Here is a 13,565-nt window from a genome sequence, read left to right as displayed (position 1 = left end):
GCCTTATGGGACCTTGATGGGGAATGTTCTTCTGTGTATGCGTTTGTCTTATGGGTTGATGAATAAAACACTGATTGGCCAGGAAGGATGATGGGTAGGACTAGGAGACAAGGAGGATTCTGGAAAGTATAGGTAGAGAAGAGTCATCATGTGATAATAGGAAGTGGCATGGCTGGACAAAAACTGCAGCTAGCTAACCATAGAGGTCTGGAGGTATGTACAGACAGACAAGAAGTGACGTAGTGGGAGAATCAGGGTATAAGACAGGAAGTCCCTCTCTTCTTTTCTCTTTGGAGACCTTGAGCAGTCACCATGTAGGCTGTCGGAGGAGTAACGCCATGCTGGGCATAACTAGGTAAGCCCAGTTATGATAGAAATGGGTTAATTAAAGGCTAGATTTATGACCAATAGAGTCTTTTGGGACTGAGGTGGTCCTGGGACCAGGCTGGCAGGAAAGAATGCTCGTTACAGGACATCAAGTCAGAGATGTCAAACTTTTATCCCGTTTGAGTCAGTCTTCAGGTGTCTGCAAGTTCAAGTGAAGACTCGGTGCTTTTAGCAAAGCTTTTAAGGCCCCACAAAGTGGTGGGCAAACTGCTACAGCTCACAGAGCAGATCTCTCATCTACATAAAAACAAACATGAAGACCTAATGTATGACATCCAAAATTCATACTACCTTAATTTCTATAGCGACACTTATCTATTAAGAGGTAAGGGGCCCAGAGATCTTCGTCTTCTGTTCCCTGGTGGTCACTAATGGCTTCTATGTGGGTACAAATCCAATAAACAGTGCCAGGAGATAACAGAGTGAAGGAAGGGCTTTCTTCTTCCAGCAAGTAAGAATACACTGGGAATAATTTCCAAAGCAATTTCTCCCCAAGGGAAAAAATGCTTTAATTTATTTTCCTTTACTAAGAAAATGTATATGTACATCACATGTAAATGTTGGTAGATGAACTGAGTATACTCAGTTCAAGTTCATGCATTCCTCAAAAGAGGGAGTGGCAACTAGAAATTCAGCAAGGCCGTGAGCAAAGTTTACCCTAGGTTACCTAAAAAGAGTGAGTCAGAGAGACTGGGATGTTTTGTCTGATTCCTAAATTTCTCTGGAGGAGATGTTCCCAAACCAGTAACTCTCACCAACAGGTCCCTGATGGAGCCCCGGAAGGATGGCTCCTGTGGCTCTTTAGAGAACAAGTTCTAACCCAGCACACACAAACTTTGCAGGGGCATTAGTCATTTCAAGGGCATCCTCTTCCTCAGCTCCAGAGATGTAGGTAATTGTACCTACAAATACCTGCCTAGTACCAAACGTAACCAATAGTAAGTACCCAGTGACCTTGCCATTCATTTGAGAACCTGGAAGAGAAATGAGGAATAGAAGGGAAAATACATTTTCTGAGGGAAATATCTGTGAAGGTGAATTTTACTAAGAACTATTAAGTTGCCAATCATTTTCAGTGGTTTTTACAATTTTCATTATGTAATGTTAGCTGTTGACACTGTCTCCACAGGTATGAGAGTACTTCATGTCCCACCAGTCAGTGTGGTTGTTGGAAACCCAGCGTTACTGGAAGTTAAGACAGAAGGCTATTTTGACATCACTGATAGCTACCATATGAAGGTTCACATAGCTAGCAAATTTTTCCGAAAAGTAAGAAGGTATTTTTAATTACAAAACTATCCATTAGATATAGAAAATATAGAAGAGTAGCTATGACAGACCCACAACCCTTGCATCAAGGGTACGTAACTGCACTTTGCATGTGTGGTACATTACAACACGGGGGGGGTGGCAAAGGTTAGAAACATGAGGTCTAGGCAGGAGCTGCACACTTTAATCTGAGCATGCTGGAGGCAGGAACAGGCAGAGACACCCGAGAGTTTGACGCCAGCCTGGGCTATAGAGTCCCGGGCCAGCCTGGGCTACACAGTAAGAGGCTCACAAAAGAGTAAGAAACAAAAGCGTTTATGTTTTTGCATTTTAGCCCTCTCTTCTCATTCTGTCTTTGGCGTCCCCTTCAGTGTTAGTCAGAGTTCCTCTCTTGCCCTTTCCTGCCCCTCCACATCAGGTTTTCCTTCCTTTCCCTTCTTTTCCTTCCTTTCCCATCCCATACTCTTCCTGTGGCAGGTTTTACCTTAAATGTTTGAACCTCAAACCTCACTCCACACTTTTGTCCACTTTATTTTATATGGTTATTGATAGTATGGACTTGGCTGTAATATATTTTATCTCTATACCTGATTTAGTTGGGTAATGCTATTCCTGTTTCAGTTGATTTCCCCGTCCCTGGGGGATGCTAGTGTTCTGATGGTCAGCTTTAACTACCAACCTCACATAATCTACAGTCACCTGGGAAAGGGGAAGGTGTCTCAAAGAGCTTGTCTAGGTTAGGTGGGCCTATGAGCATGCCTAAGAAAACTTTTGTTAATTAGGTTAACAGAGGTGGCAATCCCCACCCTGGATATTAGAAAAGAGAGAAACAATATTAACAAACTTCAAGACAAAAACACTAGGGGTTGGGAGTGTGGCTCCATTGGTAAAGTGCTTGTCTGGCATGCATGAAGCCCAGGGTTACATGCCTGCACCACATACACCAGGTATGTTAATGCATACTCATAGTCCCAGAACTTGAAAGGTAGAGACAGGAGAAAAGAATCAACTTGTGCAAGTTGTCCTCTGATCTGTACCACACATGCACACACACACACACACACACACACACACACACACACACACACACAAATAAATGTAAGAAAAAACTAACAAACAAAACATGAGACTACCTCAGTCAGTCTGTTCAGGGGTTTCAAACGCCTGATTTAACGTGTTTTGTTTCTCTACTCTTTTCCTTTGGCTGACTTGCTATAACGCTTAATAAACACATATGGTACCCCTACCATAGATCACTCTCTGGATCATTAAAAGCAATGTATTTGAGGTGTTTGGGGTTTCTAAGCATCATATTCTGATGTTTCCAGGGATCCACTTCACTAGCAGTGGTTGTGTGGGAATCAGCAACTCAGTGCTCTGTTACTACACTGGTGCCAACCATGAAGAGCAGTTGCAGCTACCTCAGGACCATGCACCACATTCCTGGCCGACACATACCTCCTGAAGACTGGATTAGTGGAGTTCACAAGGACAGCCAGGGTTTCAATATGATCAAAACTCTGCCAGTAAGAAATGTCGCTATGCCACCTTTAAGAGAACAAGTGATACATTTCTCCCGTGTGCTACCATGGCCATTGTGTGGCAGCATTTGTGCATCGTTTTCAAATTGTGGGTCGGTCTGAGAGCATGATGGTGACGACCCATTTCTAAACTGTGAAAACCTTGTGACATAATTGTGTTTCTAACCAACCTCTCTCATCACCATTAGTCTAATTAATCTAATTAATGATGATGGTATAATCTTGGGCTTTTGTGATACATGCAATGTGTCTTAAAATGTGACTTAAAATGACTTGTCTCAAACAATGCATCTGATTGCACTTCTCTTTGGGTGGGTTTAGGTTTGGTTATTTTTGTTTGTTTGTTTCTGTTTCCCCCCCCCCCCAGGTAAAGTCTCAAAATGTTGAACTTGAACTTTTGATTTCTCCTATGCACAATCACATTTCAATTGATTTTTCACTTGGATATTGAGATCCAAATTCAGGTCCTCACACTTGAGTAGCAGACACTACCAGCTGAGCCATGTGATCAGCCATTTTTGTTGTGTTTCATTTATTTGGGGATTCTGTGGCTATTTTAAAACAACAACAAAAAAAGATAATGTATTACTTTTAGTTTTGTGACAGAAAAAAAACCAATAAAACTTGAAGGTGTGTTCTGAAGGCATCACTGAGCCTCTATCAAAAATGCTTGGACACACCTGCATTGATTTTATGACAGCTGTTTTAAGTAGGAAAAGGCATTTTCTCCCCCTTACACATTCCAGATTACACCATCACAGGGTAAGGTCTTTGAACCTACAGAATCTTAGGAATGGGACTACTGAAAAGGGGAAGCTAACTGTAATACCTAGAACTCATGCAAAATATTTGCACCGAACAGTTGTCTGGAAACAAAATACTTATGCCTTGGCGAATCATAACACATGGCCCTCTTTCTTTGTTTAATCACTTGCAGATAAACTACAGACCTCCGTCTAATATGGGGATTTCTATTCCACTCACAGATAATTATTATCATGCAGACCCTAGCAAACCGGTACCAAGAAATCTATTTCACAAGTCAAAGGTAAGTAATTTATCTATAAGTGACGTAATGCAGTGTTTGTTTTATATTTAAGAAGGCACGGTGCCGATGAGATGCATGAGCTAAGAAAGGCACTTGCCATCAAGTCTAATCCCCAGAAAGTAGAAGGAAAGAATTGACTCCTGATGGTTTGCTCTGAAATCCACCCACTCCGTGACATATGTCACACACACACACACACACACACACACACACACACACACACACACACACACACGAGTGAGAGAATTTCCTTTTGTAAGTGAAATGTTAATGTGGTTTGTGAGGTTCATCGTTCAAATTTCAGGGTGAGATGGAATGCTACGATAGTTCAACTCAGAGGTCATGTGAGTTCTGGCCCTGAGCACACATAGCCCACTTGCTTCAATAATCTGGTGTGACAGATTACTCAGAAAAGGGATTAGTGTCTCTGGACAAAATTCATATAAAGAGGTTTCATTTTTTCAGATGTGTTGAAGTCCGTGGTGCTAAGCAAAAGAGAAACGCGGATTAGGTTATGGGGTGGGACCTCCTGCTCCCTGTCCCCTGGGTTTTCTCTGTCTTTGCACCAAGCTTCAGCATGGCTGCCCCAGCTCCCTCTTCCGAGCCATGTTGGCCCCTTTTCTGTTTCCCTGGTATGTTTCACCTCAGGACTTTGCAGCTACAGAAAAGATGCCACACCTCACTGTCACCTTTGCCAGGAGCTTGCTGTAATGCTCTGCTCCTAGAGGGGACTTCCCTGACCTCTACCTTCCCAGGTTCCCTATCACCTCAGATTTCCTCCATGTCATCTATTACTACTTTATACACTTTTCTCATTCCTTTTATTTCTGTGTCCTTCTGACCCCACAAGGAAGAAAGTTCGTAAAACAAGACTGACTTCAGTTTGGTTTCCTTTTCTCCTGATACTGACAGTCAAGGCAAAGCTTTGCACATGCTACTCAGGGTTTTGCTTGGTTTCATGACCTGTTCCTACAATATCCACAGTTGCCCAATGAGCACCAGACAAAAGAGTGTTCAGAAATTGTTGAACAAGTGTGTCATGATGGTGCACACAGATATAATTTCAGCAGTTCAGGAGCCCTAGTCAGGAGCATTGGGAGCTTGAGGTCAGCCTAGGTAATATAGTCAGTCTGAGGCCCCCTTTAGTTACATTGATAGACACTGTTTCAAACAAAAAACAAGAGTTGAACAAATAAAAATTCACATTGTATATGCACAAAATATTCAGAGGTTAACACTGTGGTGATATATTATTTATGATTTATTAAAGCTTGACTGAGGATTCAGAAAACATAAAAGCTATGGAAAGCAAAGAAGCTATAGAACAAGCAAGGTATAGAAGCCAGACCGTGGTGGTCCACGATTCTCCAGCCATGCTAAGAGGCAGTAGTCTGAGGTTTGCTGAACCAAGTTAGCATTTTAGTCTGAGGTGGAGCTTTAATGAATCACAAATAATGTATCACCATGTAACCCACTTCTTGCTGAATCTTGGATTTAAAGGCAAGGAATTCTGTTTCAATCAGTGAACCCCTAATATACTAGTTCTCCAACTCCATTTTTCCAAAGATAAAACCTGTTTTATCTTTAACCATTACCTCTAGAGACATAAGATTTTTTTTTTTTTTTGCATGTACATCTTTACTTTCCTGGGGTTCCCCACACCATGATTTCCCTGTGTATAAAATAAGAAATATATTCAATTCACATCAAGTAACTAAGAGTTAGAGTTGGCCCTTTGTTTATTTTGTTTTGTATTGTTGAGCAAGGTCTTGCTGTATAGTTCAGGCTAGCTCATACTTGCTATGTAGTCCAGGCTACGTAGTCCAGATCATCAAAGAGATGATCCAAAGAACTGAGTTTGCTGACATGTGAAGAAAGTTTTTCATAAAGGATTTGGGGGATGTGACAGTTGTACATGTCAGCACTTTGGTGTTATCAGACACTTGTCCGCATTCTCTAAGTTACAGCCTTGCACATGCATACTACATGGGATCTTCATGGACTTTCCTGCTACTCAGAGAAAATCACTATGAAATGAAAAGTCACAGAAAGGAAGTTGTGTCTTTGTGTGCAGTGTTTCTGAACAGAATATCCATGTATAAGTGGAAAGGATTGCTGTTCCATTACATCACAGATATTGTTGCATTACAATATATCCATAACCTCACCTCCTGGGCAAGCACTATATGCAGATCTATAGCCTCGGTGCCTCTTATTTTATCACTAATGAATTTTCTTCTCTTGACTTCTTGGGATTTTATTCAGATAATAAATATTTCCCAAACATTTAATTTAGAAAAACTCCAAATTATGAAAACAAGTCAACCTGTGTTATTTCTGTCTACAGGAAACTGGCAAATACAAGCAATGTGCTCACGCTAGGAATCGGGAAATGTGCAACTGCACAGAACATCAAAAGTTCTCCCATGCTGTCGCTTTCTCAGATTGCAAAGAAAAGGTAAGACAGTTTGTTAGTACCTGATGATGGGGTAATTTCCTATTCCCATGACTGGAAAGGTGCTTTTTAGATAAACTCAAAAACTCAGACAAGGGGCCTAGAGGCATGGTTGAGGATAAGAGCACTTGTTGCTTTTGCTGAGGACACAGGTTCAATTCCCAGCACCCACAGGCAGCTCACAGCCTTCTATAACTCCAGTCCTAGAGGGTCGAAAGTCCTCTTCAGGCTTCCGCTGGCACTGTATGGACACAGCTTAGAGACAAACTGCAGGCAAAAATCCCATATACATAAGAACAAGTCTTTAAAAGATAATAATAATTAAATCTCACATGGGGAAATAATGTCTATTATGACACAGAACTAAATATGACACAGCTAAAAGACCTAACTTTCGTAGCTAGAAGATGTAAGTAGATTTAACCCTGAGTAAAACAGAAATACTTGCTCTGACCTCTTCATTCTATGCAATGCATATAAAGACATACGTGTAGACACACATGTATGAGACAACAATTTGTAATTGCTGAAGCACAATACCATATAGTGGTCATCTGATTCATAACAAAGATCTGCAGATAGTTATGTCCATGTTCTTGGGAATAAAAGTTAAAGTCTGTAATCCAGAGTTCAGTCTAGCAGTAATCACAAATAAAGCCAATTTAAGAGGTGGGGGGGGGCTAACTCAGAGGACAAGGTGTTTCCTATACATGCATGGAGACAACACCTCAGATGCCCAGCACCCGCAGAAAGCTGGATGAGTTTGCCGGCCCACCTTACCCTCTCTCCCACCCTTACAAAACCACTGACCTCCCTCCTATCCCATCCCTACCCCCCCCCCCCGCACATATAGGGCGATGCCTTTCAGAAGGGGTCATTTAAATCTGTCAAGTCATTTGGAGTAGAGACTAGGCCTTCTCTCCTCTAGGTTAAGGGAGTACACCATTTTTTAATAGGGTTATTTGGTGTTTTGTTGACTAGTTTCTTGAGTTCTTCGTATATTTTGGAGAACAGCCTTCTATCAGATGTATGATTGCTGAAGATCTTTTCCCAGTCTGTGGGCTGCTGTTTGGTCTTGTCTATTGTGCCCGCCCTTTGCCTTACAGAAGCTTCTAAGTTTGAGGAGGTCCCATTTATTAATTGTCGATCTCAGTGTCTGTGCTACTGGAGTTATGTTCAGGAAGCAGTCTCCTATACCAATTTGTTCAAGGGCACCTCTCACTTTCTCTTCTAAGAGGTTCAGTGTGGCTGGATTGATATTGAGGTCTTTGACCCATTTGGACTTGAGTTTTGTGCATGGCGACAGACATGGGTCTATCCGCAGTCTTCTACACACCATCATCCAGTTGTGCCAGAACCATTTGTTGAAGATGCTTTCCTCCTCCCATTACAATCACATTTTTTACAGATGTAGGAAAACAATACAAAAATCCATAGATAAGCTCAAATACTCTCAAATAGCCAAGGCATCTTAAGCAAAAAGACCAGAGATGGGGGAGCCATTGTAGGTTTGAAGAGAAAACTGACTCTAGAGAAATATCCAGAGACCTAAAAGGATGACCCCAACTAACAATCTGAGCAACAGTGGAGAGGCTGCCTTAAATGCCCTTCCCTGATAATGAGATTCATAACTAAGTTATATGCCATAGTAGAGCCCTCATACAGAAGCTGATGGAAACAGAAGCAGACACCCACAGCTAAACACTGAGCCAAACTCCTGGAATCCAGATGCAGAGAGGGAGGAGTGATAACGAAAGGGGTCAAGACCATGCTACAGAACCCACAGAGACAGCTGACTTGAACAAAGGGAGCTCATTGACCCCCAGACTGATGGCTGGGAAACCAGCATTGTACCAACTCAGACCCCCTGAACATGGGTCTCAGTTAGAAGGCCTGGGCAGTCTAAGGGACCTCTGACAGTGGAACCAGGATGTATCCCTGGTGCACAAAAGGACTTTGGGAGCATATTCCCCTTGGACGGGTATTCCCTTAGCCTAGAGGCAGGATGGAGGTCCTAGTCCCTACTCCAAATGACTTGACAGATTGTGATGATGCCTCCTGGAAGGCACGACCCTACATGTGGAGTGTGGAGGAGAATGGGATGGGAGGGGATTCAGAGGGCATGGGAGGGAGAGAGGGATAGGAAACTGGGATCAATAAGTAAAATAAGAAAAAAACATATATATATATATATATGTGTGTGTGTGTGTGTGTGTGTGTGTGTGTGTGTGTATTACATATCAGAGATGGAAAGATCACAATCCCTGACCTCAACTTATACTAAAATCAGTATTGATGAGATGGCTCAGGGGATGTGATCATCTATTAACATTTCTCACCAAGTCCGGCAATCTGAGTCCGTCTCTGGGATCTACATGAGAGAAAAAAAGATTTTACTTCTCCAAGTTGTCCTCTGACCTCCACATGCACTCAGTGACACAGGAGCACTTGGGCACTTACACACACATGCAGACACACACAATATAATAATAATAATAATAATAATAATAATAATAAATTAATTTAACTTTATGTAACTTGTAAGAATACCATGTGACCCAGCTGTGCCACTGCTGGATATACCCAAAGAAAAAAATTTAGTCACTATACCACCAGAGATGCATGCCCACATGTTTATTGCTGCAGTACTCACAATAACTAGGAAATGAAACCATTCTGAATGCCGATCCAAATGTAGATAAACAATATGTTGTACAAATATATTGTCCAGCCATAAAGAAACAATAAATCATGACATTTTCAGGAAGATGGATATGACCCTGAAGTATAATGATAGTTATAGAAGAAAATTCCATGATAATTATGCATATATATACATATATGTGTATATATGTGTGCATAGATAGATAGATAGATAGATAGATAGATAGATAGATAGATAGAAAAATCCACAATGACACCTATCACTTTGTAGTCTAACTTTAAACATGATCTCTAAAAGTTATGAATCTCATTACCATGTTTGCTGTCTTGGAATTTGCATAGATTTTGTTGTGGTAGATGTTTCATGCCTGAAAGGCAGAGACCCTAAGAAGTATTCCACTCAAGATTCTGTGAAAATGTCATTCATTTCTTGACCAGGAATGATGGTATTGAATTTTACAGATTACATATATTCATAGAATTTGTATTTTAGGTTCATCGTTTCAAGTTTCCAGTCATACAATACCCAGTTGTTTTGGAAATTATTGATGAAAAAGAAAAAATATCCGTAAAACCTCCATATTTGGTTACCATGACTGAAGTGAATAGGAGGCAAAACTGGCAACTAAGTATGACTTTCTGTCTTCTATGCTTATCTTACAAGCCATTATATTATTACTGTTTTGTTTTTGGCTTTAATGAGGGAGTGCAAAGTTCCCATGTTCCCTGATATCTGTGGTATTCTGGTGGCTCTTACCACATTTGGAGAATTGATAAGCTGATTCTTAGACTGTAAGTTGGCCATGGCGAGTGCATTCCCAATGGAAATTAGCTAAGGAGACAGTCGGGCTTGAATTATTTTCTTTAGCTCCTCTCACCATCACACCACTAGAGTTTATAACACCTACATAGGCTCACTTGTATAGAAAGAATGACAACGTAGGTGGGAAGACTTGCTTACTTCCCCTGGAGAAGCCTTAAGTAATCCTGTTTTGCAACTCTACTGCATCTTAGGAAAATCATTTACCTACCACTATGAAAAATGCAAAGCATGACCTTTCTGGATAGGTTTCTCATGAGTCAGAGGCTAGAAAGAACTGAAACTTCAGCAAGGTGGTCAGATGCTTTCTTCATCTTGAGGAGGGCATCGGAGCAATGTGAGACTGTTAGTCTAATTCCCCCTGAAGAGCAGCGAGGATGTAGTTTGGTGGTAGAGTGTCGTCTACTGTGAACGAGAAACTGGAGTTCAATCCCTAGCACCAGAAATTTTTAATTTACTTTTTTATGAATATGGATGTTTTGCTTACATGTCTGTGCATCACTTGCATGCCTGGCACCCTCAGTGGATAGAGGAAGCCATCAGGTCCCTAGAATTGGAGTTACAGATGATTGGGAATTGCTATGTCGGTGTTGAGACTCAAATGCAGGTCCTCTACAACAGCAGTCAATGCTTTTAACCATTGAACCATCTCTCCAGCCCCTAACTCCAGAAACTTCATAAAAATAGTCAATTCTCCCATGAGCCCATACCGCACTTGGATGTGTCTTTATTTTCTGTAACTCTTTGAGATGTTCATACCCATGCTTTAGGGTTTATAATTTGTTTTCTTCTGAGTGTATCTTTTTCTCTCTTAGCCTTTCTGCTTAAACCTATATTACAGTATCTTTAGTAAAACTGAACTCTAAAGGTACTTAAAAGCCAAACATTAGTAACCTTAGTAATATTACACAATAGATTCTTCCACTGTACCTTACTGTATATAACAACTTTTAGGCAAAATATGAAAATTTAAGTGTGCTGTAAATGTACTTTGTATATTTCAGAACACAATATGCCAGAAAATGTTAAGAAAATGAAGGATTACTTAGAGCCAAGGCTTAAGACTCCAGTGTATAATCCTTTTGGTCTCAACCTAAGTATAAGGGTGAGTAGACAGCATTTTCCTTTTTACCATGTACAGTTTAGAGGAAATTATGTATATGCTAGGATTTAAAGTTCAAATTTTGATGAATGGTGGGAACCTTGAAGCTTTAAAGAATATAGAAAAGGTTTAATTTTTTTTCTCTATTCCCTGGTTGTCCTGTTTCTAAAGGAATCTGAATGTTGAACAGAACATTAATTTAATATTTTTTAAGAGACAGGCCAGATCAATTTGTTAAAGGGAACTAGAACAGTCCTTTCCAGAAGTTAGGGATCTCATGGATGTGTAAAGCACAGGTAAGTGTGAAAAACAATGAAAATGCAGATACATGTTAAAGCCACAGATATGACGTCTAAATAAAAGTGTTCATGACAACCAAACTGTGTTATGTTTTAGTTTCATTCTGAAATAAAACTTCATCATGGAGTTCCTGCTTTAATACCTCTTCATTTTGTATGTGATGTTCATGTCAAAGGCCTTGGCATCTTTATAAATGGCATCTATGAAAGTGGCTCCCATTGATATTTTTGTTTAAAGGAATACACACATTGGTAATGTCCATCTGTGTTTGTTCCACAGGGCTCTGAGCTATTTCACTTCAAGGTGTCTGTGATTTCTGGGGTCACCTTTTGTGACTTACATGAAGAATTTCAGGTATAGTAAGGACATAAAATATGAAATGAGATGGTGACTGAGAAAATGATGCAACTGTCAATCCAAGTTATGGCTAAAGATAAAAACATGGGCAGAATCTATGTGCAGGATAAGGCTTGGACAGGGTGTGGTCGAGAATGAGAGTGTGGAGGTAGAGGATGCTGAATGTCCACAAAATTCTGGATGGAATTTTTCTGTGTGGTTAATTGTGGGGATCATGCAATGTGGTTTGCATTACCACATCCAGATAAGGTAACCACTTTGCTTTTTCTTTTCAGATTTATGTCGATGAAGTACCATTGCCTTTTCCAGGACATATACTAATTGCTGTTGCAGCATCTGTAGTGCTAGGGGGATTAATTTTTGTAGCATTTATATTCCAAATGCGCAACATCCACCCATTGAGAGCATTCCGGAAATATGTTAGAAAAAGCACTGCACACCCATCAAATACAACTATCAGCTCATAAGTGAAAGTCTGCATAGTGAACAAATTATAATCATCAATTATCTATATTTTCTAGTTCCATTAAACATGTCCACACGATACATTTATGTTTTTAAAATACATATTAGGTACAATGTTATAGGATTATTATACTATTATAATTCTAGTTGTTGTAGGTTGAAAATTCCACATTCCATTTTCTTATTTTTAATTCATAGAAAATTATTTTGGCACTTACATAGGTTTTGTGTTTTCTGGTTTTTAGATTCTTTTGTAAAATATAAAATGAAAATCAATTCTCTGTGTAACGGGTTTTCTGCATTATTCAGCTCTTATGATCTACAATCCATTTGGTAGGGCCAGGGTTCTAAACAGAATAGTGGTACAAAGAGGGCGCCAATACACCATGGGTCAGGCAAGGAGAGGCTAGTCAGGGAATATGTTTTCAGAACCTTGTAGGAAACTTAAAAAAGAAGAAGTCATTCAGGTTTCTTAAAAAAAAAGGCCAGACTGGTTTGTGGCCCCAATAAGAGGGGAAGGTGACTTCATCATGGAGTCCTTGAAGAATATAGTGATTGAGCCAGGTGTTGGTTTCAAACATGCAGCGCACAGAACTCCAAAGGGTGCACCTCTATGTGCTATGGGTGAACTTGTCCCCAGCATCCGGAAAGTGGTGGCTACACCCAGGTATCAGACCTGGCATAGCTGGAGGAGGTTTGTGAGGGAGGACAGTGCTATGGGTTCATTTGGTCATGGAGGGGGGACAGAGTGGACTACTCAGAAGTGGTCAGCCTTTCAGGGACTGTGAAGTTTACGATCAGAGGCATTCCCTTGTTTTATAATCACCTCTTACTAAGCAAAGTAAGATTATCATGAATGAGAGGAGATCTCAGAGCCCCAAGTGTCACAGGCACTCACTAAGCAGAAAAGCTTAAGGCAATCTTGGGGCTGGAGTGATGTCCCAGTGGCTTAGAGCACTTGTTCTTGCAGACAGTGTGGGATGAATTTCAGCACCCATAGTAGCTCACAACCATCTGTTGCCTCTCTATCCTATGCATCCCTCACGGCTTGTCTCAGCTGTTTTCTCATCACTGTGAAGAAGAAACTTTTCCCTGGGCTCAGAGTTCCCTAGAATATTCTGGCATGTTAGGGAAAACATGGTGGTGAAATTTAATAC

General features: G+C 40.6%; 1 protein-coding gene across 1 annotated transcript in view; it reads left to right on the top strand.

Annotated features, from left to right (window-relative positions):
- Window positions 1-12,555, top strand: part of LOC127231073 (cation channel sperm-associated auxiliary subunit beta) — a 102,568-nt gene extending 90,013 nt beyond the window's left edge. The window contains exons 21-28 of the mRNA XM_051196478.1: window positions 1,517-1,656; window positions 2,985-3,182; window positions 4,135-4,245; window positions 6,593-6,703; window positions 9,858-9,993; window positions 11,189-11,289; window positions 11,866-11,940; window positions 12,219-12,555. Coding sequence (XP_051052435.1) covers window positions 1,517-1,656; window positions 2,985-3,182; window positions 4,135-4,245; window positions 6,593-6,703; window positions 9,858-9,993; window positions 11,189-11,289; window positions 11,866-11,940; window positions 12,219-12,410 — 1,064 coding nt within the window. The 3' untranslated portion in view covers window positions 12,411-12,555. The remainder of the gene's footprint in view (window positions 1-1,516; window positions 1,657-2,984; window positions 3,183-4,134; window positions 4,246-6,592; window positions 6,704-9,857; window positions 9,994-11,188; window positions 11,290-11,865; window positions 11,941-12,218) is intronic.
- Window positions 12,556-13,565: the final 1,010 nt, after the last annotated feature.

This window comes from Phodopus roborovskii, unplaced genomic scaffold, assembly GCF_943737965.1.
Source record: "Phodopus roborovskii unplaced genomic scaffold, PHOROB, whole genome shotgun sequence".
NCBI lineage: Eukaryota > Metazoa > Chordata > Mammalia > Rodentia > Cricetidae > Phodopus > Phodopus roborovskii.
Note: the sequence above shows the minus strand (reverse complement) of the source record. Positions and strands in the feature narration are given on the sequence as shown.